Below are 22,802 nucleotides of genomic sequence, written 5' to 3'. Positions count from 1 at the left end.
TAAAGATGGTTGAGATCTCTGCACTTTAATGAACTTTAATTAATTACTTTAATTTAAGGCAAAATAGAGTAATGAAGGGAGTCAGGTAATCTGCTATGAGTTCTGCCCAGCGACAAACCTTTATGGTTTGTCACCATGGAGAAAAAAGGGCCAGTTCAGATGCTAGAGAAATGTAATCACTGTGTCTAACACCTGAAAACAAATGTAGATGTTACAAAAACATAAAATGTTGGAAAATCTTAGCAGGTCTGACAGCATCCATGGAGAGAGAACTTTTCAAGTCTGGATGTCATCCAACTCAACTGATGGTGGGGTGATCTTCCTGTCACAATCAAAGTGGAGGCAGGAAGGTGGCAGGGTCCCCACTTGTCAAAAATTAAATGCTCACCCCACCACCAAACCCATCATGGAGGCTGATGCAAAATTCCTTCCAGAGATGTTGAACAGGAATAGAAAGGCAGAAAGAATGAGATACAGCAGCAGTCACAATGAGTTCCAGAGAGGTTGTTTTCTCTGTTAGCTGCTGGGCAGAATGCTGGGGAAAGCTTGCCTACTGATCAAAGAGAAGGAATGTGATGTTATTTTAAAGACAATGGAAAATTCTCCCTGGCAAGAATGGGAGAAGTCATCTCTGCAGTGGGACTTACTGCTGGAAATCGGTTTGGAAATTCTCAGATGGAGAGGACCTGTGATGGTTGTTGGACATCATGACTCGGCAAATTGGGAGATTTAAAACAATTGGAAGTGACTTTAGACAGTTTATTGAAAAGACGGCAAATATATGGAAAATGTTCCATAGAGTATAAATACAACATGGAGATATTTGTCACATTAAGACATTAACAGATGTTATCTTTCTGGAGTTTAGAGTGTTAGTTGCTTACTGGGTAATGTTTAGTTGGTGTTGCTTTTATTTTTTGTTGCATTAAAAGTCTTAAAGCTCAAAATCATGTTGTGAAATTCCTTCAGGTCAGCCATTAGGAAGTCAAACATTTTTTAAATGTTATCAATCTCTCTGAGGATTATAACAAAAGAGCAAGTTATTATAGATAAAAAGAACTGGAGTGCACTATAATGAAACGAGTGGTACGAGTAAACGACTAATCATGATCATGCCTAAACAAAGTACAGGGTAAAAATGAAATGTACTATCAACAAGTTGCTACATTTGACCAGTGGATTGTTGGATTTGATGTTTACCTGGTAAGAAGAGTGAAGAAGGAAGAGACACATGAAGAGAATGACACAGGAAGTGTGGCAAATTAGGTCTTGAATCCACATGTGCTGAATCAATTAAATCCTTTACTCTGGTGGAATTTGAGGGGTTGGTTTGAAGATTACAACAACAACTTCTTCACATTCACATAGCACTCTTGATTTAGGTAAACAAAATCACAATGCAAAACTAAATGTCACACCAAAGAAGGAGAAAGTAGAAGAGCCAATTAAAAGCTTTAATTAGTGAGATAGGCGGGTTAAAGGAAACAGGAGGATCAGCAGACATAAGGATGAGTATAGCCCCTTGTAGTATCGCAGTATGTAGATGTCGGGGGTGGTGGGGGCGGGGTTTGGCATTGAAAATAGAGACATATTTGTAGTGGGAAACTCAATAATCAGAGCTCATTATAGTAAGATTTTGTTTACTTTTTCAGTATTTTAATGTTTAGTGCAAGTTGCTGTCTAAGAACAAAAGAAGAACTTAAAATTGATGGAAGGTAATTTCCTAGACATAGTGAGGACCAAAGATAAAGAACAGAGGTCAAAACCAGCTTTTAAATTCAGCTGGGATAAACAAGACCAGTGACACCATCGACCAGAAGGTTAGTTATGAATTAATATACTTCTTGCATTCTAGATAAGAAAAGTGGTGTAAATTAGCAATTCGGATTCTATAACTAATATCTTAATAAGTTAATAATTTAAGCTACTTACATATTTTAAATAAACTAAAACTAATCTAGGTGAATTAATGACATAAAACTTTAATTAAAGCATGAAAGGGCCAACAAGTGTGAAGAGATTGAGGGGAATGGGCCTATATTTTTCTAGAGTTTAAAAGAATAAATAACTTTATTGAAAGAAATAAAATTATCATAGGGCTTTACAGGGTGGATGCTGATTCTCAGGCTACAGAACCTTGTTGTAGAATATGGATTCAGCTACTTAGAATGTAAAAGAGGAGAAAAACCACAAGACCATAAGACATAGGAGCAGAATTAGGCCACTCGGCTCATCGAGTCTGCTCCGTCATTCAATCATAGCTAATACTTTTTTCATCCCCATTCTCCCATAACCCTTTTCCCATAACCCCTGACAGCCTTATTAATCAAGAACCTATCTATCTCAGTCTGAGAGACAATCAATGACCTGGCCTCCACAGTCTTCTGTGGCAAAGAGTTCCACAGATTCACCACTCTCCGGCTGAAAAAATTCCTCTTCATCTCTGTTTTAAAGGATCGTCCCTTCAGCCTGAGGTTGTGCCCTCCGGTTTTAGTTTTCTGACTAGTGGAAGCATCCTCTCCATGTCCACTCGATCTAGGCCTCGTAGTATCCTGTAAATTTCAATAAGATCTCCCCTCATTCTTCTAAACTCCAACAAGTACAGACTCAGAGTCCTCAATTTTTCCTCATATGACAAGCTCTTCGTTCCAGAAATCATTCTTGTGAACCTCCTTTGGACTCTTTCCAAGGCCAGCACATCTTTCCTTAGATATGGGGCCCAAAACTGTTCAAAAACTGGTTTGACCAGAGCGTTATACAGCCTCAGAAGTACATCCCTGCTCTTGTACTGTAGTTCTCTCGACATGAATGCTAACATTGCATTTGCCTTCCTAACTGCCGACTAAACCTTAGTTTTAACCTTAGAAGAATCTTGAACAATGACTCCCAAGTCCCTTTGTGCTTCTGATTTCCAAAACATTTTTGCATTCAGAAAATAGTCTATGCCACCAATCCTCCTTCCCAAGTGCATAACCTCACACTTTTCCACATTGTATTCCATCTCCCACTTCTTTCCCACTCTCCTAACTTGTCCAAGTCCCTCTGCAGCCCCCCTGTTTCCTCAATACTACCTGTCCCTCTACATATCTTTGTATCATCTGCCAACTTAGCAACAGTGCCTTTAGTTCCTTCCTCCAAATCGTTAATATGCGTTGTGAAAAGTTGTGGTCCCAGCACTGACCCCTGAGGCACACCATTAGTCACCGGCTGCATCCTGAAAAAGACCTGTTTATCCCCATTCTCTGTCTTCTGCCAATTAGCCAATCTTCTATCCATGCCAGGATCTTACCCTTAATACCATGGTACTTAACTTATTTAACAGTTTCCCATGTGATACCTTGTCAAAGGCCTTCTGGAAATCTAAATAAATCATGTCAACTGGTTCTCCTTTATCTAACTTCCTTGTTACCTCCTCAAAGAAATTTCTTCACCTAAAGGTCTGTGAATCTTTGAAATTCTCTAGATGAGAAAGCTGTGGAGCTGAATAATACTAGGACTGTGGAGTGCATCAGCAACCCCCTACCAAACCCAGGAAGAAACGTCTGCATGGAGCCAATATGCTCCACATCGACCAGCCCTGCAGCCATAACGGACTACTGAGTGGGACTTTCACCCCTCCTTGCGGTGTGCAAGGCCCAATTCCTGACCTGATGGCAGCTCCATTGGCTCTGGCAATGGCAGGAAGGTGTTGAGGTTGCTGCTGGGACTGCGAAGGAAGAAGGCGACCAAGACCCATGGATCCTCCGGTAAGGCTGATGACTTGGGCCAAGAGTGTTCGAGTAAGTTAGGAGGTTAAGGAGAACGGGGGGGGGGGGGGGGGGGGGGCAGGCGGGGGGGGGGGGGGAGGGGGGTGCGGAAGAGGTGGATTAAGGGAGAGAGCTGGAAGGAAAGTAAAGCGGTTCGATCTAATGATGAGCCAGTGCAATCGGCAAAGGGCAGCTCTGAAGAACACCATCCCTCTCCTTTCTATCCTTTAAACATTTGAGTGAAATGTTCTGTCCTCCCGCTCCTGCCTAGCTGCCCACTCTAAATGTTTTACGGCATCAGCAGTGTATTATCAGGGTTACTTAGGTTGATAACAAGTCACATCGATATCAGTTGATCATTTAAATATGGAGGATGGGTTGACAATTTCATTACCCTCTGCACCCCCTGTTCCCCCCATATTAGCTAGGGGTGGGAGGGAAGTGTGAGTTGACGGGTGGGTGGGAATGTTGTATAATGGATATCTGACTGATTTCAAATGAGGCCCACCACAGGAATCACATCCACAGGGGTCATGTAAGATTTAGCACATTGATCTTCAGTTTTGTATATATGGAGATAATGTAAAAATCCAGCCTTTGATCTGACTGAATGCTGAAGCTGCCTAGAGGGGTTTTGCAGTTACTCCTACTCCTACATATTATAGACAGATATCTTGTGGATGTGAATTAAGGTCCAAACAATGATAGCTGCCCAATACCAAGGTGAAAAACATTGGGGCTCATGCTTTGAAACTCTTGGGAAGATTGGGAGGGCAGCTAAATTGTGAAGTGTATATTGACTTTGGTAGTATTGAGGAAAAGGTTTTGCAAAAGAATATAATGGTTCATGAGAAAGTTAAAAAGACTGCTATACCAGTATTCATGCAACATTTATATTTAAATATAGAAAGTATTAGAAGTTGGGAAATTAGAGGCACTAATTAGTGTGTGAGCCGAGGGTGGTAGTTGGGTGGGGGTGGGGGGGGGTGCGGTGATGGCAGTACTGATTGATTTAATGCAACTGAAAATAGATTTCTTTCATCCCAGAACAAAGAAGAATGCAGTGGCAAAGATAAAGGAGGTACCCATCATCATTTTCTAACAGTCTATAGAAGTTGGAATTGTGCCAAAGATGTAATGGCTGGCAAATCTTACACTCCGTCTACATAGAACATGGAGCATCAAACAGTACAGCACAGGAACAGGCCCTTCAGCCCATGATCTTGTGCTAAACATGATGCCAAATTAAATGAATCCCTTCTGCCTGCTCTTGATCTATATCCCTCTATCCCTTGCATATCCCCGTGCTTATCTGAAAGCCCCTTAAACGTTCCTATCATACTGCCTCCACCACTACCCCTAGCAGCACCTTCCAGACACCTGCCACTCTCTGTAAAACATTTCTACTCACATCTCCTTTGAACCTTACCCCTCTCACCTTAAGTGCATGCCCACTAGTATTTGACATTTCAACTCAGGGAAAAAGATTCTGAATGTCAATCCTATCTATGCCTCTCATAATTTTATAGACTTCTTTCAGCCTCTAGAGAAAACAACCCTCGTTTGTCCAGCCTCTCCTTATAGCTCATGTAGCCTCTAATCCAGGCAGCATCCTAATAAACCTCCTCTGCACCCTCTCCATAGCCTCCACATCCTTCCTGTAATGTGGCAACCAGAATTGAATGTAATACCGATAAATACGCAAAACTACAATATTGAACACAAGTCAATAAGTGCGGCCTAACCAACGTTTTATAAAGATGCAACATGACATCATGACTCTTCTACTCAATGTCCAACCAATAAAAACGACTATGCCACATGCCTTCTTTCCCACCCTATCTACTTGTGTGGCTCTTTCAGGGAGAAATGGACTTGAACCCTGAGATCTCTCTGTATACATCAATGCAGTTCAGGGTCCTTAACACTTGATCTCCCAAAGTGCAGCACCTCACACATGCACAGATTAAACTCCATCTACCATTTCTCCACCCATATCTGCAGCTGATCTTTATCGCGCTGTGTCCTTTGATAACCTTCTGTACTGTCCACAACTCCACCTAACTTTGTGTTGTCTGCAAACTTACTAACCCACCCATCTACATTTTCATCCAAGTAATATACATATATATCACAAACAGCAAAGAGCCCAGTACGATCCCAGCGGAACATCACTAGTCACCGACCTCCAGCCAGAAAAATACCCTTCCACCTCTAATCTCTGAGTTCTATGGCAAGCCAAGTCTGAATCCAAGCAGCCAAGTTACTGTTGATCTTATGCATCTTAATCTTCTGGTTGAGCCACCATGAAGAACCTTGTCGAAAGCCTTACTAAAATTCTTATAGACAACATCCACTGCTCTATCCCCATTAATCACCTTCATCACCTCCTCGAAAAAATCAATCAAGTTACTAAGACATGACCTGCTCCACACAAAGCCATGCTGACTTTCCCAAATCAGTCCATGCTTTTCCAAATGTGTGTAAATCCCATCCCAATGAATCCTTTCCGATCGTTTCCTAATAATTTATGTTAGATTCATGGGTCTATAATTTCCTGGATTATCCCTACTTTCTTTCTGGAACAAAGGAACAGCATTAGCTCCTTGTCAGTCTTCCAGGAACGTCTCCAGTGGCTGGTGAGAATACAAAGATCTTTTAATAAAGAGAAAGAAAAAAGCGTACCTGATACATGAATCACAAAAAGTTAGCATGCAGGTACAGCTAGTGATTAGGAAGACAAAGGAACACTGGCATATATTACAAGAGGAGTGGAATATAAAAGAGCAGAGTTTTTACAGCAACTGTACAGGGCATTGATGAGACCGCATCTGGAATAATGCATATAGTTTTGGTCTCCTGATTTGAATAAGATATAACTGCATTAGAAACAATACAGAGACGGATCATTCAACTCATTCCTGGGATGAAGGGCTTGTTTTATGAAGACAGTTGAACAAGTTTGGGCTGTACCCATTAGAAGAATGAGAGATTATTTTGTTGAAAATTATAGGTCCTGAGGGGATCTGACAGGGTAGATACCAAACAAGAGGACACAGTTTAAGAATAAGAGGACTCCCTTTTAAAACTGCAATGAAAAGGTTTAGCTAATGGTTAATAGTGTGTGAAATTATTTTCCCCAGAAAACAATGGAGACTGGGCCACTGAATTTATACAAAGCAGAGTTAGACAGACTTTTCATCAACAAGAGAGTCAAAGATTATGAGGTGGAGGGAGAGGGGGTGGGAGTGGGGGGTGGAGGATGCAGTAGACAGGGAAGTGGAGTTGAAGCCACAATCAAATCAGTCATGGTCTTGTTGAATGGCAGAGCAGGCTCGATAGACCAAATGACCCACTCCTCTCCGTGTCTTATGTTCCTCAAAGATTATTTTTAGTTTATTTATTATTAGTCACAAGTAAGGGTTACATTAACACTGCAATGAAGTTACTGTGAAATGCCCCTAGTTGCCACACTCCAGCGCCTGTTTAGGTCAATGCACCTTACCAGCACGGCTTTCAGAATGTGGGATGAAACCGGAGCACTGTAAGAAATGTATGCAGACACAGGGAGAACGTGAAAGCTCCACACAGACAGTGACCCAAGCCGGGAATTGAACCCGGGTCCTTGGCACTGTGAGGCAACAGTGCTAACCACTGTGCTATCATGCCGCTTTATGACTTAGTTACCCTTACTCCAAAAGGTATTTCCATTTTGGCACTGCCGGTTGGAGCTTTGATCGCTGACAATGGAGTTAAGAAATTTGGGTGCACGATTCAGTTTCCTGTAAGCACAAGGGGCAGGAAAGGATCTCTACCATCAGTACAACATCAGAAAGCTGCCTCTCTGGAGTCCACAATATAGGGTGAAATTAATGTACACTTATAAGAATTGCAGAAAAAATGTGACATGCTGTCAAAGCTTTTCATCTTGCACTCATCAGGACTGTCAGAAAAACTCTTTGGCAGCATATCTCTTTCTTTCAGTAATATTCAAGTTCTGGACTCTGAAGCAACTGCTTAGAAAGAGGTGAAGTACTGTAATTGTCATTGGGAAAATGTTCAAGTCCATTATAAAGGATGTAATAGCAAAGTACGTAGAAATGCATAATATATCAAGCAGAGTCAACAGGGCTTCATGAAGGGAAAATCATGCCCGATAAATTTAGTAGAATTCTTTGAGGTAGTAATAAGCAGGATAGATAAAGGGGAACAAGTAGATGTAATATACTTGGATTTCCACAAGGCATTCAGTAAGGTACTTCATAAAAGGTTATTTAATAGCATAAGAGTCCACAATGTTGGGGGTAGTATATTAGCATGGATAAAGAATTGGCTAACTGAAAGAAGTCAGAGAGTTGAGACAAGAGGGGCATTTCCAGGATGGCAGCCTATAGCGAGAGGAGTTCCACAGGGATGAGTGCTGGACCACAATTATTTACAATATATATTAATGACTTGAGTGAGGGAAATGAATGTATCATTGCCAAGTTTGTGGATGACACAAAGATAGGTGGGAAGGCAAGTGGTGAGAATGACACAAAGAGGAATGTAAACAGTTAAGTGAGTGGGCAAAAACTTGGCAGATGGAATATAATGTAGGAAAATGTGAAGTTGTGTACTTCGGTGGAGAGAATAAAGGAATTGAATATTATCTAAATGAAAAAAAACTGCAGAAAGACAGGAATTTGGGGTTCGTGCGTAAATCACAAAAAATTTAGCATGCAAATTGAGCAGGTTAATGGGAAGGCAAATAAAATGCTAGCCTTCATTTCAAAGGGAATGAAATTTAAAAAATAGCGAAGTGGTGCTAAAGCTATGTAGGGTATTAGTCAGACCATACCTCAAATATTGTGAATAGTTTTGGCCCCCTTATCTAAGGAAAGATATATTGACATTGGAGGCAGTAAAGAGAAGGTTCACTAAGTTGATCCTGAGTATGGAGGGGCTTTCTTATGAGGGGAGGTTAACTGGGTTGGGTTTGTACTCATTGGAGAATAGGAGAATGAGAGGTGACCTGCCTGACATACATAGGATTCTAAGGAGGCTTGATGCTAGATGTTGAGAGGTTGTTTCCCCTTGAGGGAGAGTCTAGGACCAGAGGGTATAAGCTCAGAGTAAGGTGTCATCCATTTAAAGCAGAGATGAGGGGGAATGTTTTCTCTCAGACAGTAGTGAATATCGGAATCACAGATTACTGCAGTGCACAAGAGGCCCTTCAGCCCATCAATTCTGCACCGACGCATGAAATGCCCTGACCTGCCCACATGCCAGCACTTGGCCCATGGCCTTGAGTGTTATGACATGCCAAGTACTCAACCAGGTACTTTTTAAAAGATGTGAAGCATCCTGCCTCCAGCACCCTCCCAGGCAGTGCATTCCAAACCATTACCATCCTCTGGGTAAAATGTTTTTTCCTCAAATCCCCTCTAAATCTCCCACCCCTCACTTTTAACATGTGTCTCTTCATCACTGATCCTTCAACTAAAGGGAACAGCAGCTCCTTATCCACTTTGTCCATGCCCCTCATAATCTTGAACACTTCAATCAGGTCACCCCCTCAGCCTTCTCTGCTCCAACAAAAACAACGCAAGCCCATGCAATCTCATAACTTAAATGTTCCATCTCCGGCAGCATTCTGGTGAATCTTCTCTGCACCCCCTCCAGTGAGTTCATTTCCTTCCTATAATGTGATGAACAGAACTGCACACAGTACTCCAGCTGTGGCCTCACCAAAGTTCTATACAATGCCATCATGACCTCTCTGCTTTTGTAATCTATATTCTGATTGATAAAGGCAAGTGTGCCATATGCCTTTTTTTACCTACCCAATTAACCTGCCTTTCCGCGTTCAGAAATCTATGGACAAACACACCAAGGTTCCTTTATTCTTCAGAACTTCTCAGTGTCAGACCTTTCATAGTATACTTCCTTGTCAAATTACTCTTTCCAAAGTGCATCACCTCACACATTTCAGGGTTAAGTTCCAACTGCCATTTTTCCATCCATTTGACCATCTCATCTATAGCTTCCTATAACCCAAGACACTCAACCTCACTGTTGACTACTAGGCCAGTCTTTGTGTTATTGGCAAACTTACTGATCCTACCCCCCACATAGTCATCTATGTCATTTATATAAATAACAAACAATAGGGGCCCCGCACGGATCCCTGTGATATGCCATTGGTCACTGGCCTCCAGTCACTAAAACGGCCATCTGTCATTATCGTCTGTCTCCATCTGCTAAGCCAATTATGAATCCACCTTGTCAGATCACTCCGTATCCCATGTGCGTTAGCCTTCTTAATAAATCTCCTATGTGGGACTTTGGCAAAAGCTTTGCTGAAATCAGTGTAAACTACGTCAACTGCACTACACTCATCCACACACTTGGTTACATGCTCAAAAAATTCAATCAAATTTGTTAGGCATGACCTCTCTCTGACAAAACCATGCTACCTGTCTCTGATCTATATGTTGCCTTTCCAAATGGAGATGGTAGTTTCCCAACCACAGACTCGATGGTCTGTAGTTCCCTGGCTTGTCTCTACAACCTTTCTTAAATATGGGACCACATTAGCTGTTCGCCAGTCTTCATGCCAGGGAGGAATTAAAAATTTGGGTCAGAGCATCTGCAATTTCTTTCCTTGCTTCCCACAGCACCTGGGACACAATTCATCTAGACCTGGAGATTTGTCCACTTTTAAACTCACGATTATCTCCAATACCTTGTCACTCCTTATGATAATTTTCTCTAGAACCTCACAGATTCTCCCCCCAAGTTCCATTACTACCTCCTCATTCTCATGGATGAAGACAGATGTGAAATGTTCATTTAACACCCTATCATGTCCTCTGTCTCTACCCATAGATTTCCCCCTTGGTCCCTAATGGCCTTACTCTTTCCCTGGTTATCCTCTTCCCATTGATATATTTATTGAATATCTTAGGACTTTCCCTACTTTTACCATCCAGAGCTTTTTCATATCCCCTCTTTGCTCTCCTAATTGATATCTTAAGCTCCATCCTGCACTCCACTAATACCTCCACAAATTTACTCCCCTTATACTTATTAAAAGCCTCTCTTTTCCTTTTGTATCCTGAATGTTTCTGGTCATCCATGATTCTCTGGGTTTGTTACACCTTCCTATTACCCTAGAGGGAACATGTTGGGCCTGTACCCTCCCAGGACCCCCACTGCTCTGCCATAGATTTCCCAACAAGTAACTTGTTGCAGTCTACCTTGGTCAAATGCTGCCTAATTTTGTTAAGATCTACTCTTCCCAATTCAAAACCTTTTTCTGTAACTTGTCAATTTCTTTGTCCATAACAAATTTGATTTGAACCATGTTGTGGTTGCTATCGCCAAAATGCTCCCCCACCAACACATCAACCACCTGTTCAGCTTCATTCCCCAGAATTAGGTTCAGCATAGCTGTTTGCAGGAAAACTTCTTAGTTCAATATGTAGAGGATCCAACAAAAGAGGGAGCAGTGCTGGACCTAATACTGGGGAATGAAGCCAGATATGTGGGTGATGTGCTGGTGGGGGAGATTTTGGTGATAGTGACAACAATTTGGTGCAATTCAAATTTGTTGTGGACAAAGAACTTTACTCCATTTAAGCCCTTAACATGATGGCTATCCCAATTAATGTCAGGAAAGTTGAAATCACCTAATATATTTACTGCCTTATTATTTTTACATCCCTCTGCGAATTGCGCTTTTCAATTTCCTGCTGACTATCTGGGGGTCTATAATAAACACCTAGTAATTCTGTGTGCAGAAAAACTGTGTGCAGTTTTGGGCGCCGCACCTGCGCAAAGATATTTTGGCCTTGGAGGGAGTGCAGAGGAGGTTTACTAGGCTGATACCGGAGTTGAGGGGGTTGAGCTATGAGGAGAGGCTGAATAAACTAGGCTTGTACTCGTTGGAGTTTAGAAGAATGAGGGGAGATCTCATTGAGACGTATAAGATGATGAATGGGATGGATAGGATAGAGGTGGAGAGACTCTTCCCGCTCAAAAAAGACACTAGGACTAGGGGGCACAGCCTCAAGATAAAGGGGGAGCATTTTAGAACGGAGTTGAGGAGGAACTTCTTCACTCAAAGGGTGGTGAATCTCTGGAATTCTCTACCCGTTGAAGTGGTGGAGGCTGCCTCGCTAAATATTTTCAAGAAGCGGGTTGATGGGTTTTTGATAAGAGAGGGGATTAAGGGTTATGGGGAGAGGGCCGGAAAGTGGAACTGAGCCACGACAGATCAGCCATGATCTTATTGAATGGCGGGGCAGGCTCGAAGGGCCAGATGGCCTACTCCTGCTCCTATTTCTTATGTTCTTATGTTCTAACGTAGCTGTCCCTTTTTTTATTCCTAAGCTCCATCCACAAAGCTTTATTTGATGCCCCTTCCAAGATATCATCTCTCCTCACTGCAGTAATTGCCTCCTTAGCTAATAATGCAACACCTCCTCCTCTTTTACCCCCTCTTCTCTCTCTTGCCTGAAGATTTAATATCCCAGGACGTTGAACTGCCAATTCTGCCCCTCAGACAACTACGTCTCTGTGATGGCTAATACATCATAATTACAGATGTCAATCCTCGCCCTTAACTCATCCATTTTACCTTTAATTCTCCTGGCATTAAAGTAGAGGCCCACCAGCCTTGCCTTACTCCCTTGAAACTTACTACCACTGTATTTCTTCTGACCTGATTGCTTTTCTATGTTATGTATTCTATTCTGCTCACAGTCTGGCTTCCTTTCCCCGTCAAACTAGTTTAAACTCTTCCCAATACCATAAGCAAATCCACCAGCAAGGATCTTAGTCCCACTCTGGTTCAGATGTAGACTGTCCCGCTTTTAAGATCGCACCTGCCCCACAAATGGTCCGAGTGTTCCAAGAACCTAAAACCCTCCCTCTTGCACCAACTCTTAAGCCAACATTCATCTGTGCTATTCTCCTATTTTTATGCCCATTAGCTCGTGGCACTGGGAGTAATCTAGAGATTACAACCCAAGAGGGCTTGCTGCTTAGTCTATTGCCTAACTCCTTGAATTCTTGGTGCATTAGTATCAACATGTACCATGACCTCTGCCTTATCACCTTCCCCCTTCAAGACATCCGGACACTGGCACCAGGGAGGCAACACACCATCCTTCAGTCTCTTTCACAACCACAGAAGTGCCTATCTGTGCCCCTGACTATAGAATTCCCTATGACTATTGCTCTTCTGCACTTTGATCGTCCCTCCCTTCAGAGCCAGCCGTGCTGCCACTGCACCTGCCGCCTGCTGCAGCTGTTTTCCCCTGATAGGTCATCCCTCCCAACAGCATCCAAAATAGTATACCTGTTAGAATATGTGGAATTCTTTAGCACAGAGAGCTGAGGAGACTAGGTCATTAAATATGTTCAAGGCTGAGATAAATAGATTTTTAAAAGTAAGAAAATCAAGGGTTGTGGGGATAAGGTGGGAAATTGGAGCTGGGGATTATCACATCCTTATCACATCAAATCACATTATCACATCACATGGTGCAACAAAAATAATCTCATTGGCAACAAAACGAAGGAGATGGTCATCGACTTCGGGAAGCATAGTTGAGAACATGTCCCTGTCCACGTCAATGGATCAAAGAGGAAATGGTCAAGAACTTCAAGTTTCTAGGTGTTCAGATCACCAACAACCTGTACTGGTTCCTCCATGCCAATGCCATAGTTAAGAAAGTCTACCAATGTTTCTACTTTCTCAAAAGACTAAGGAAATATAACATATCGACTATGACTCTCACCAACTTTTACAATTCACCACAGAAAGCATTCTTTCTGGTTGTATTACAGGTTGATATGGCTCCTGCTCTGTCCAGGACAGCAAAAAACAACAAAGGTTCATGAACGAAGCTCAGTCCATCACGCAAACCAGCCTCCCATCTATCGACTCTGTCTACACTTCCCACTGCCTCAGAAAAGCAGCCAACATAATCAAGGACCCTACACACTATGGACATATTCTCTTACACCTTCTTCCGTGGGGAAAAAGTTGCAGAGGTTTGAGGATATGTATCAACTGACTCAAAAACAGCTTCTTCCCTGCTGTCATCAGACTTTTGAATGGACCTATCTTGTATTAAGTTGATCTTTTTCTACACCCTAGCTATGACTGTAACACTGCATTCTGCACTCTCTCCTTTCCTTCTCTAAGTACAGTATGCTTTGTCTGTACTATGCACTAAAACTGTACTTTTCACTGTATGCTAATACATGTGACAATAATAAATTAAATTTAATCAGACCAGTCAAGGTCTCATTAAACAGAGGCACAGACTTGATGGGGTAAATGGCCTATTCTGCTCCTATGTCTTATGGTAATTACCATTTGTATTTTTATGGCACTTCTGGCATGAATAATCCTAGGGGTTAGTCTGTGACAATGTAATAGATAATAAAGACAACTATACCTGACTAATTTATTTGTTTTTCTTTCAAGTAATGAAGCACTTTTCAATCTCACCATTTCCGGCATGCCTCATTCAGTTTTTCCCTGATTTCTTTTCAAAGTGAGATGGATGAATTGCTAACCGTGGTTGACATCACAATATATGAGATAAATCTTCTGCTCACTGCCATCTCTTGTGATTCCTCCTTTGAGATCAAAGAGATATTTCGTTGAATTCTTTTTCCATAATTAGCCAGGTTTTTTTTCTGTTCTTTCCTCTCACCCAGGAGTTTGTATTACAGGCTTGTGGAGAAGTAGGGGTAGTGTCATAAATTGCAGCCTGACAGTAGAGAATTATTCAATGAACTATTTATGGCCCTTTAGTGTGTTGTGTTCATATGCAACTATGCTACAAATATTCATAAATATACCTGCATGCAGCAAGCTATTTAGTTGCTGAAGCATACGTCCTTACTAAATTTATTCCTTTAAAGACACGAACTGATGATAGTGTAAGAAACAGTAAGGTGATTAACCATTGTACACAAAGTACCATAGCTACCTCTCTCTCCATAAGAGGGAGAGTTGGTTGTGTACACGTTGAAGGGCATGACACTGTAAGCAAGGTGAGAAGAGGGTTTCCATGTGCTGTTGCCGTAATGTTGTATCATACTCTGACCATCTAAGCTGACCAACTCCTACAGTAAGAAACAAGCCATCAAAAAAGTAGAGAAAGTGTATCCAGTAGACAATGGAGAACCATATAGAAAAAAAGTCACAGATATTCTGCAAAAAGATCCAGAATGATATTGAGATGGTAAGACTGAGAAAAGCAAAGAGAAAAACAAGATGGACTATGTTTACTATCATTGTTTGAGCAGTGACCTGATAGAGCAACCCATGTGCTCATTATAGAACCAAGCCAATTTCAATGGATGTGAAAATTGGGCAGGATCCATAGACACTCAAGTGGTGTGGGTAAAAATGAGCCCCGTAGACAGAAGATGGAAGGCATTAAACAATGGTAGACAAGCTGAAATATTGATGGCAATCTGTTATTATCATAAAATTCCAACCTCATTGAGTTATCTGGAACATTTGTAGAAGTAGACATCTTCCATTCCATCTCTTTTTCCACAGACTGTTTCCTTTCTATCAAATCTTTCTTCTCCTACACAAAATATTTGAATGCAGAATGTTTAAAAGAATATAGAGCTAACATTAGTTTTCATACAGACGTACAAATATAAGACATTACGAGTGAGAAAGCACCATCCAATTTATCGTCTTTGCTCCTTTGTTTAGGCCTTTTCTCAAGATCTGAGGGGATTTTAATTTCCTCTGATAGTGCAGCAGTTAATATATTCCTTTAAGCTTCCTTTGCAATATATTTTAATGCTGATGGTAATGCATAAAACATTAGAAATTAAAACAGAATTAGAAATTAAATTAGAACACAAAAGGATTGTATGTGAATATACTAACTAGAGCAATGCCAGAGGAAATTAAACCTTAAAAGTGCCCTCATTTTGTTTGTTTCTTAGTCTTTAACGCATCTTCAATAATACAATATTAGATTTCAAATATGGAATTTTATCATTGGTATTTCTGTAGAGAGTGAGATTTTTGAACGTCAGGAGTGAAAGGGTGAAAGACATGCAGGAATGCAAGCATAGAAGACTTTCCTATTATTGTTTCTGAGTAAATTGGATAACCTGGGTACAGCAAATGGAGAAAAGGGTGTATGGGTGGAAAATTGGCATGCTTTGCTACAACATTCCTCGTTGCATTCCGTGTGGGCATCCCAATGAGACTGGTGGTAAAGATTTCCTATTTGGAGCAATGCAGCAAGTTCCTTTGATTAGCTGCATGCTTAATGCAGGTTGAAACCCATGACCATGTTTAAGAGTTTTGTGCCTCAGCTTCTGATCCACAGATGGTTTCCTGTTTGCACAATTTCTCCCCATGGGCCCCAATTCATAGAGTGAAGATGCACTTGTAAATATCCCATTACTTGCTCTGGCAAAGGCATCTGTATCCATAGGGGAATGAACTCTTTAGGTATCTGGAGTCAAAATGGAAAAGTCCCAAGCATTGCTGACAGGTCTAATGACTGGTTAATCTATTGGTTAGGGACATGCCTAACTATTGGTTAGATGCACCATGGTGCCACAGGCCACCATGGTGGCACAGTGGTTAGCGCTGCTGCCTCACAGCACCAGGGTTCAATTCCTGGTTTAGGTCACTGTCTGTGCAGAGTCTGCATGTTCTCCCCATTTCTGTGTGGGTTTCCTCCAAGTGCTCTGGTTTCTTCCCACAGTCTGAAAGACATGCTGGTTAGATGCACTGGCCATGAGAAAAGTTCCTTCAGTGAACCCGAACAGGTGCCAGAATGTGACAACTCCGGGATTTTTCACAGTAACTTAATTGCAGTCTTAATGTAAGCTTACTTGTGGCACTAATAAATAAACTTAAACTTAATCACCGTCTGGCCTGGAGTGCTGTGAGATTACTTGCATCAGGTCTTACTGAAGAGTAATCTCAACCCCAAAACAACCACTTTGACCTCTGCTTACTGGAGAGGATAGTTATGAAACTACCCTCAAACATTGAAAGCAAAAGAAAAAACGCTGGAAAATCTCAGCAGGTCTGGCAGCATCTGTAAGGAGAGAAAAGAGCTGATGCTTTGAGTCCAGATGACCCTTTGTCGAAGCTAAAAGGCATAGAAAGTGGGAGGTATTAATGCTGCAGGGAGAGGGGATGAAAGATGTGTCATAGCCACAAATACAAGGGGAAAGGTTGCTAATGGCAGTCCATAGCGAGTCCACAGACAGCATGGGAAGCCCAACCCAAAATGTAAACTCCTGCCCCATGAAACAATATTGAAACAGAAGAATACTCAGGATAGCCCCACACCGTCTGATATACACTGAGAATATTTATTCTCAGGGTCAGGTGTGCCCAGAAACATTTAGAATTCCATGGATGTCCGCCAGAAATATTTCAACTTGTCTCACTCTTGAATTTCAAATAGGGTCAGTAATGTTGACGTTTGCAAGTGGAATTTATGCTCCAGTCCTCATCAGCACATGGAATCATAGAATCCCTACAGTGCAGAAGGAGGCCATTCAGCCCATCAAGTCTGCACTGACAGCAATCCCAACCAGGTCCTTTCCCTATAACATCCACATATTTACCCTGCGAATCTCCCTGATACTAAGAGGCAATTTTAGCATGGCCAATCAACCTAACCCGCACATCTTTTGGATTGTGGGAGGAAACCCACGCTGACACAGGAAGAACCTACAAACTCCACGTCGTCACTTGAGGCTGGAATTGAACCCGGGTCCCTGGCACTGTGAGGTACGAGTGCTAGTCACTGTGCCACCGTGCTGCCCTGAAGGTCTCCCCAGGAAATTCAGGGCCCCATTTCTAGTAAACTTGAAGGCAGACATATTGTGGATTCACGTCCACAGCTACACAGAATTTCTTCCTTCAGTTTCACTCCATTTACCTTTTCCATCCTTCCTATTAGCTTTTCCAGTTCCATGGCTCTGTTCTGTTTCTGCTGAAGATTCAATGCCAGATTATTGTAATTTTCCACACTTCTCTCCAAATTTCTCTCCTGCTCCTCAGCAAAAGTCTGGAAAAAAAAGGGAGACATTTTGGGGAGTCAATGCTCAAACCGTAGTTGATTCATAGTTGTTTTATTGTATCTGGGAGAACTGATCCGACTTTTTAAACAAGAGTTTAGCCTACAGTCTATAGGAGTACAATCTCAATCTGGTTTGAGGCATCGACTCTGGTAATGTCCCTATAGTTTTAGTTCACCTTGCAACATGGACAATGCCACAAATGTCAGGCCTGCCATCTACTCCCAGGCCTCTATTTGATCCTTTATTCTGTCATGGGAAGTGGATGTTGCTAACAAGGCCAGCATTTGTTACCCATCCCTAATTGTCCTTAAACTGAGTGCTTTGCTAAGCCATCTCAAAGAATAGTTAATAGTTAGCCACATTACTGTGCTTCTAGAATCATACATAGGTGAGTTCGGGTAAGGATGGCAGATTTCGTTCCCTAAAGAACATTAATGAATCAATCATTGTTTGCAACAATCAATAATAGTTTCATCATCACTATTACTGGACGAGAATTATATTCTAGACTTTTTTTTATTAACTGAATTTAAGATTCGCCAGCTGCCATGGCAAGAGCTGAACCCATTTCCCCAGAGTGTTAACCTGGGACTTTGGATGGATAATATCAAGGCTACTGTTGAAGAAGGCCAATATGATATTATCCAGCTTTTACATGGGTAGTGTCTGGTTCCCTTCCCTGACAGTTTGACAAAGAATAGAAATGTATCAAAGTTTGTTTTAATCATAGAATCCTACAGTGCAGGAAGGCCATTCAGCCCATCGAGTCTACACCAAACACAATCCCACGCAGGCCCTATCCCCATAACCCCAAGCATATACCCTAGCCCTGACACTAAGGGGCAATTTAGCATGGCCAATCCACCGAACCTGCACATCTCTGGACTGTGGGAGGAAACCAAAGCGTCCGGAGGAATCCCACACAGACACGGGGAGAATATGCAAGCTCCACACAGACAGTGACCCAAGCTGGGAATCGAACCCAGGTCCCTGGCCCCGTGAGGCAGCAGCGCTAACCACTGTGCTACCGTGCTATCCATTTATGGGATGTGAATGTCACTGCCTGGGCCAACATTTATTGGAGATTACTATCAATATGTTGTCCTTTAGAGACATGTTATTCTGGCAGAGGTTTGTCTTATCCATTCTGTCTATGCCCTTTAATTTATAACATTTAGATTGACGCTTATTGCACTGACCTGTAGTTTGTGCTTCTCTTTTTCATGCTGTTGTCTTAGTTCATCCATCTGCTTTTGATAATGTTGGAAGAGTTTCTGGGAGGCGCTCCGAATTGCTGCGGCTCCTGCTTCTTCACTGGCCTCCAACTAAAACCATGAAGCAATTAAACATCAGAACCACAACAAATAAACTGTCTACCCATCGTCTCACAATGTCCTTCAACCCATACTAGCTGACAGATTTTAATGCTGGGAAATGGAATATTTTAAATTTTCAGCACTTTGCTAGCATCATCTGTTCTTGAGTTAGATGAAGGCTGTACTTCTCCCTACTGTGTTGTAGCCATGTTTCAGTTCCTTTGACACATCTGTGACGTTCTCCATTTCTCACAATGGCTACCCTCTCTAGCTGAGATTGCAATTAAGCGTAAATTGACATTGAGTCAGGTGCTGTTCTGTACATATGTTCATAAGCAACTTAGGATGACACGGCCAAACTTCATTCCATGTTGGAATCATAGAACTCCTTCAGTGTAAGAGGAGGCCAATTGGCCTATTGAGTCTGTGCCGGGTCTCTAACAGAGCATCTCACCCAGGCCCCATTCCCATAACCCCACACATTTACCCCATTAATTCCCCTAACCTATCCATCTTGGGACACTAAGGAGCAGCATGGTGGCACAATTGTTAGCACCGCTGCCCCACAACGCCAGAGACCTGCGTTTGATTCCCAGCTTGGGTCACTGTCTGTGTGGAGTTTGCACATTCCCCCCATGTCTGCGTGGGTTTCCTCCAGGTGCTCTGGTTTCCTCCCATAGTCCAAAAGACGTGCTGGTTAGGTGCATTGACCTGAACAGGTGCCAGAGGGTGGCGACTAGGGGAATTTCACAGTAACTTCATTGCAATGTAAGTAAGCTTTACTTGTTACTAATAAATAAACTTTACTTTAAGGGATAATTTAATAAGGCTAATCAATCTAACCCACAATTCTTTGGACTGTGGGAGGAAGCTGGAGCACCTGGTGAAATCCGACACAAACAGGGAGAGAACGTGCAGACACCACACAGGCATTCACCCAAAGAATTGAACCCGGGTCCCTGGCACTGTGACGCAGCAGCGCTAACCACTGTGCCACCATGTCACTCATACAGTTGACAGACAAGAAAATGTTATTTTTTTTAACCAGGCCTACTTCATGCCAGCTTTTGTGATTTCTTGTCATCTCCTTCTCCATGATTGGGGCCAATGAGTTAGCGCTCAAGCAAAAGAAAAATTTGCAAATTATTTGCACTGATTTGAGTATTCTTTTAATCAACATATTGTCAAGAATCTAAGAGAAAAGCCGCAGAGATTTATTCATGGTGTTAGAAAATCACTTTTTTTAAATGCAGATCATGAATCTGCGTCGAGAATTGTGGGTGGAATGCTCCGATGATTCACAATGAGTCAGAGAATAATTTTGTCTCTGAGAGCTGAGCTTGAAACTCACAATTGGTTATGATGAACATCAGGACTTCAAAGTGGATGTACTTAAGTAAAAATGCACACCTGGGGTAAAGAGGAAATTCTGATTATAGCAGGAGTGATGGAAAGCTAAACCTGCATATTAGCTTTTTCACTGTGACCGACTACCATCCCACTGTGCAACCATTATTTAATTATTTGCATTTTGTTCTGGAAGATTATGGAAACCAATATCGTCTCTTTTTTAAAATGTTGTTTTCCTCTGCAGATATCAATGATGTCCAAAAGTGAGCTCAGGTCAGTGAAAAGTTTGCAGTGATATACAATACACTATCAATGCCAATCTCTATAGGCTTGCTATATTTTTTATATTAGTGTCACAAGTTGGCTTACATTAACAGTATAATGAAGTTACTGTGAAAATTCCCTAGTAGCCACACTTGCTTATAAATCTGGTTCATCTTATATTCATGGGTATAAATTAATTAAAGAGGGAGGAAAATGAGTTAAAATGAAATTAGTGGAAAGATTCATAATTCTTGCCTTCCTTTTGTCACTTACATTTTTTACTGCTATAATTATAATTTCACACTTTCTGGGAACTCAGATAATTTCTGAACTTGTTCCTGGCTATTTGATTTGACATGTTAGACATAAGCCCATTGTTGTATCTTTCCAAAACAGCGAAATACATTGAACAGGGTATTCCAGTCCTGTCCGTGGCTTGGACAGCGGCCAAAAGTCCATTGACTTTGGACTGACGGGATCAGAAAATCCCACCCATTATCTACACAAAGGCAGCGATTCATCTGAATGGAGACAAATGCCCACATCAGCTGGTGCTGGTAGCGTATGTCAGGTGGGATTCACCCACCTGAAAGATGCAAATGAGAAAATCACAAGAAACCAATTGGCCAGACCTGCTGATTTCTGATGTTGGAGACAGGACTCCCTCCCCACAAAAACAGAAATGTGACCCACTGCTGACTAGGGGATTACCACCAACCCCTCAGCAAAGGTGGGGCATCCTCCTCGGTCCCTGGCAGGTCAGGCCATGTGTGCCTTGGCAGGGTGAACAGTGCACTGCCCCGGCACTCTAATTACTGACAGCCTCTTCTGGTGCTTTGGGCTTCAAGGGGGTTCAAGGAGGTAAAATCAGTGTGCATGTGTCCTCTGCCACTGCCAAGCTACAGGGCAAGGGTTGGTAAAGGGTTCTGGGGTTTGGGAGTCTTGGGGTTGGGGCAAGTGGTTGACTTTGCCACTTTCCCCCAGGATGGGGGTCTTGTGGGACTTGTGGATCTTCAGATCTGTCAGCCCTGACAGATCTGAAGATCAGCACTGTGATTAATTTCTTCATTCCTGCCTGTCAGCTGTAAATATTTGAAGTGGCCAGGTCACTTTAATCTCCATGCCTCCTCCCATCTGCCAACCCCTCCCAACTCCCCCTACCCCCCAATCACCTTTTATATACAGCAGTACTCCATTCTGTAGCAGAAACTTCATTTTCTCCCTTCAGAAGCTGCAGGTGTGAGCAACCACCAATGAAGTTGGCTGATGGAGAGAAGATGCCAATTTCACTGGGGGAGGGGGAGGTGTTCCCTTCTCCACAGTGTGCAGTCAGCCCCAGTATATCCACATAGTTTTAATTTGAAGTCTCTGAGCCTTCCTAGCAAGCTGAAACATTTGAAACTCTTTCTATTCCATTGAAAACCTTTGATCCCTGCCAATGTCATTGTGCAGTGCTTTGAAACAGGTTTCCGTTGTTTTAAACTGAGAATGAATCTTGGTCTGCATCATGAAGAAAACAGAACTAGTCACAGTAAGGTCTAACCAATGTCTTGTACAAGGACAAAATGGTATGTTTTAGTTTGCAACATTGATCATGAAACTATAGAGATTTAACACATACCTTTTTCTTTCACCAGTATATTCTGTTCCTGAAGGGCATTTGTATAACTAACCTTCCGACATGTATACATTTCTCTTAGTGCAACATCACCTTCCAAGCATGAGCCATTTCCCCAACTCATCCATATCTACAATAAGTAGTTGAGCATTCTCTTCAATGCTAACTCTCACATACAACTTGGTATTGTCCACACATGTGTTTATCATTCTCCCAATGCCGATTGCTAAATCAATAATGAAGAGTAAATGTCCAAGTAATGATCTTCGGGGAATGCCACTGGCAACAGATCTCTCAGAGGATCTCAATCTGTGACAATAATTTTCTGCCTTCAGTTATTCAGCTAATTCTCAATTCAACAAATATGAACATACAAACATACGAAGCAGCAGCTGAAGTAGACCATTCAGCCCATTAAAT

General features: G+C 42.0%; 1 protein-coding gene across 2 annotated transcripts in view; it reads right to left on the bottom strand.

Annotated features, from left to right (window-relative positions):
• LOC145338894 (coiled-coil domain-containing protein 68-like) overlaps window positions 1–22,802 on the bottom strand; it is a 58,433-nt gene that overhangs the window by 7,544 nt on the left and 28,087 nt on the right. For both annotated transcript variants that reach the window (XM_080183320.1, XM_080183397.1), the window contains 3 exons: window positions 19,034–19,159; window positions 17,693–17,821; window positions 15,255–15,349 (listed from right to left, as the gene is read on the bottom strand). In XM_080183320.1, coding sequence (XP_080039446.1) covers window positions 15,255–15,349; window positions 17,693–17,821; window positions 19,034–19,159 — 350 coding nt within the window. The remainder of the gene's footprint in view (window positions 1–15,254; window positions 15,350–17,692; window positions 17,822–19,033; window positions 19,160–22,802) is intronic.

This window comes from Carcharhinus amblyrhynchos, chromosome 1, assembly GCF_965287045.1.
Source record: "Carcharhinus amblyrhynchos chromosome 1, sCarAmb.v2.hapA, whole genome shotgun sequence".
In the NCBI taxonomy this organism is placed as follows: Eukaryota; Metazoa; Chordata; class Chondrichthyes; order Carcharhiniformes; family Carcharhinidae; genus Carcharhinus; species Carcharhinus amblyrhynchos.
Note: the sequence above shows the minus strand (reverse complement) of the source record. Positions and strands in the feature narration are given on the sequence as shown.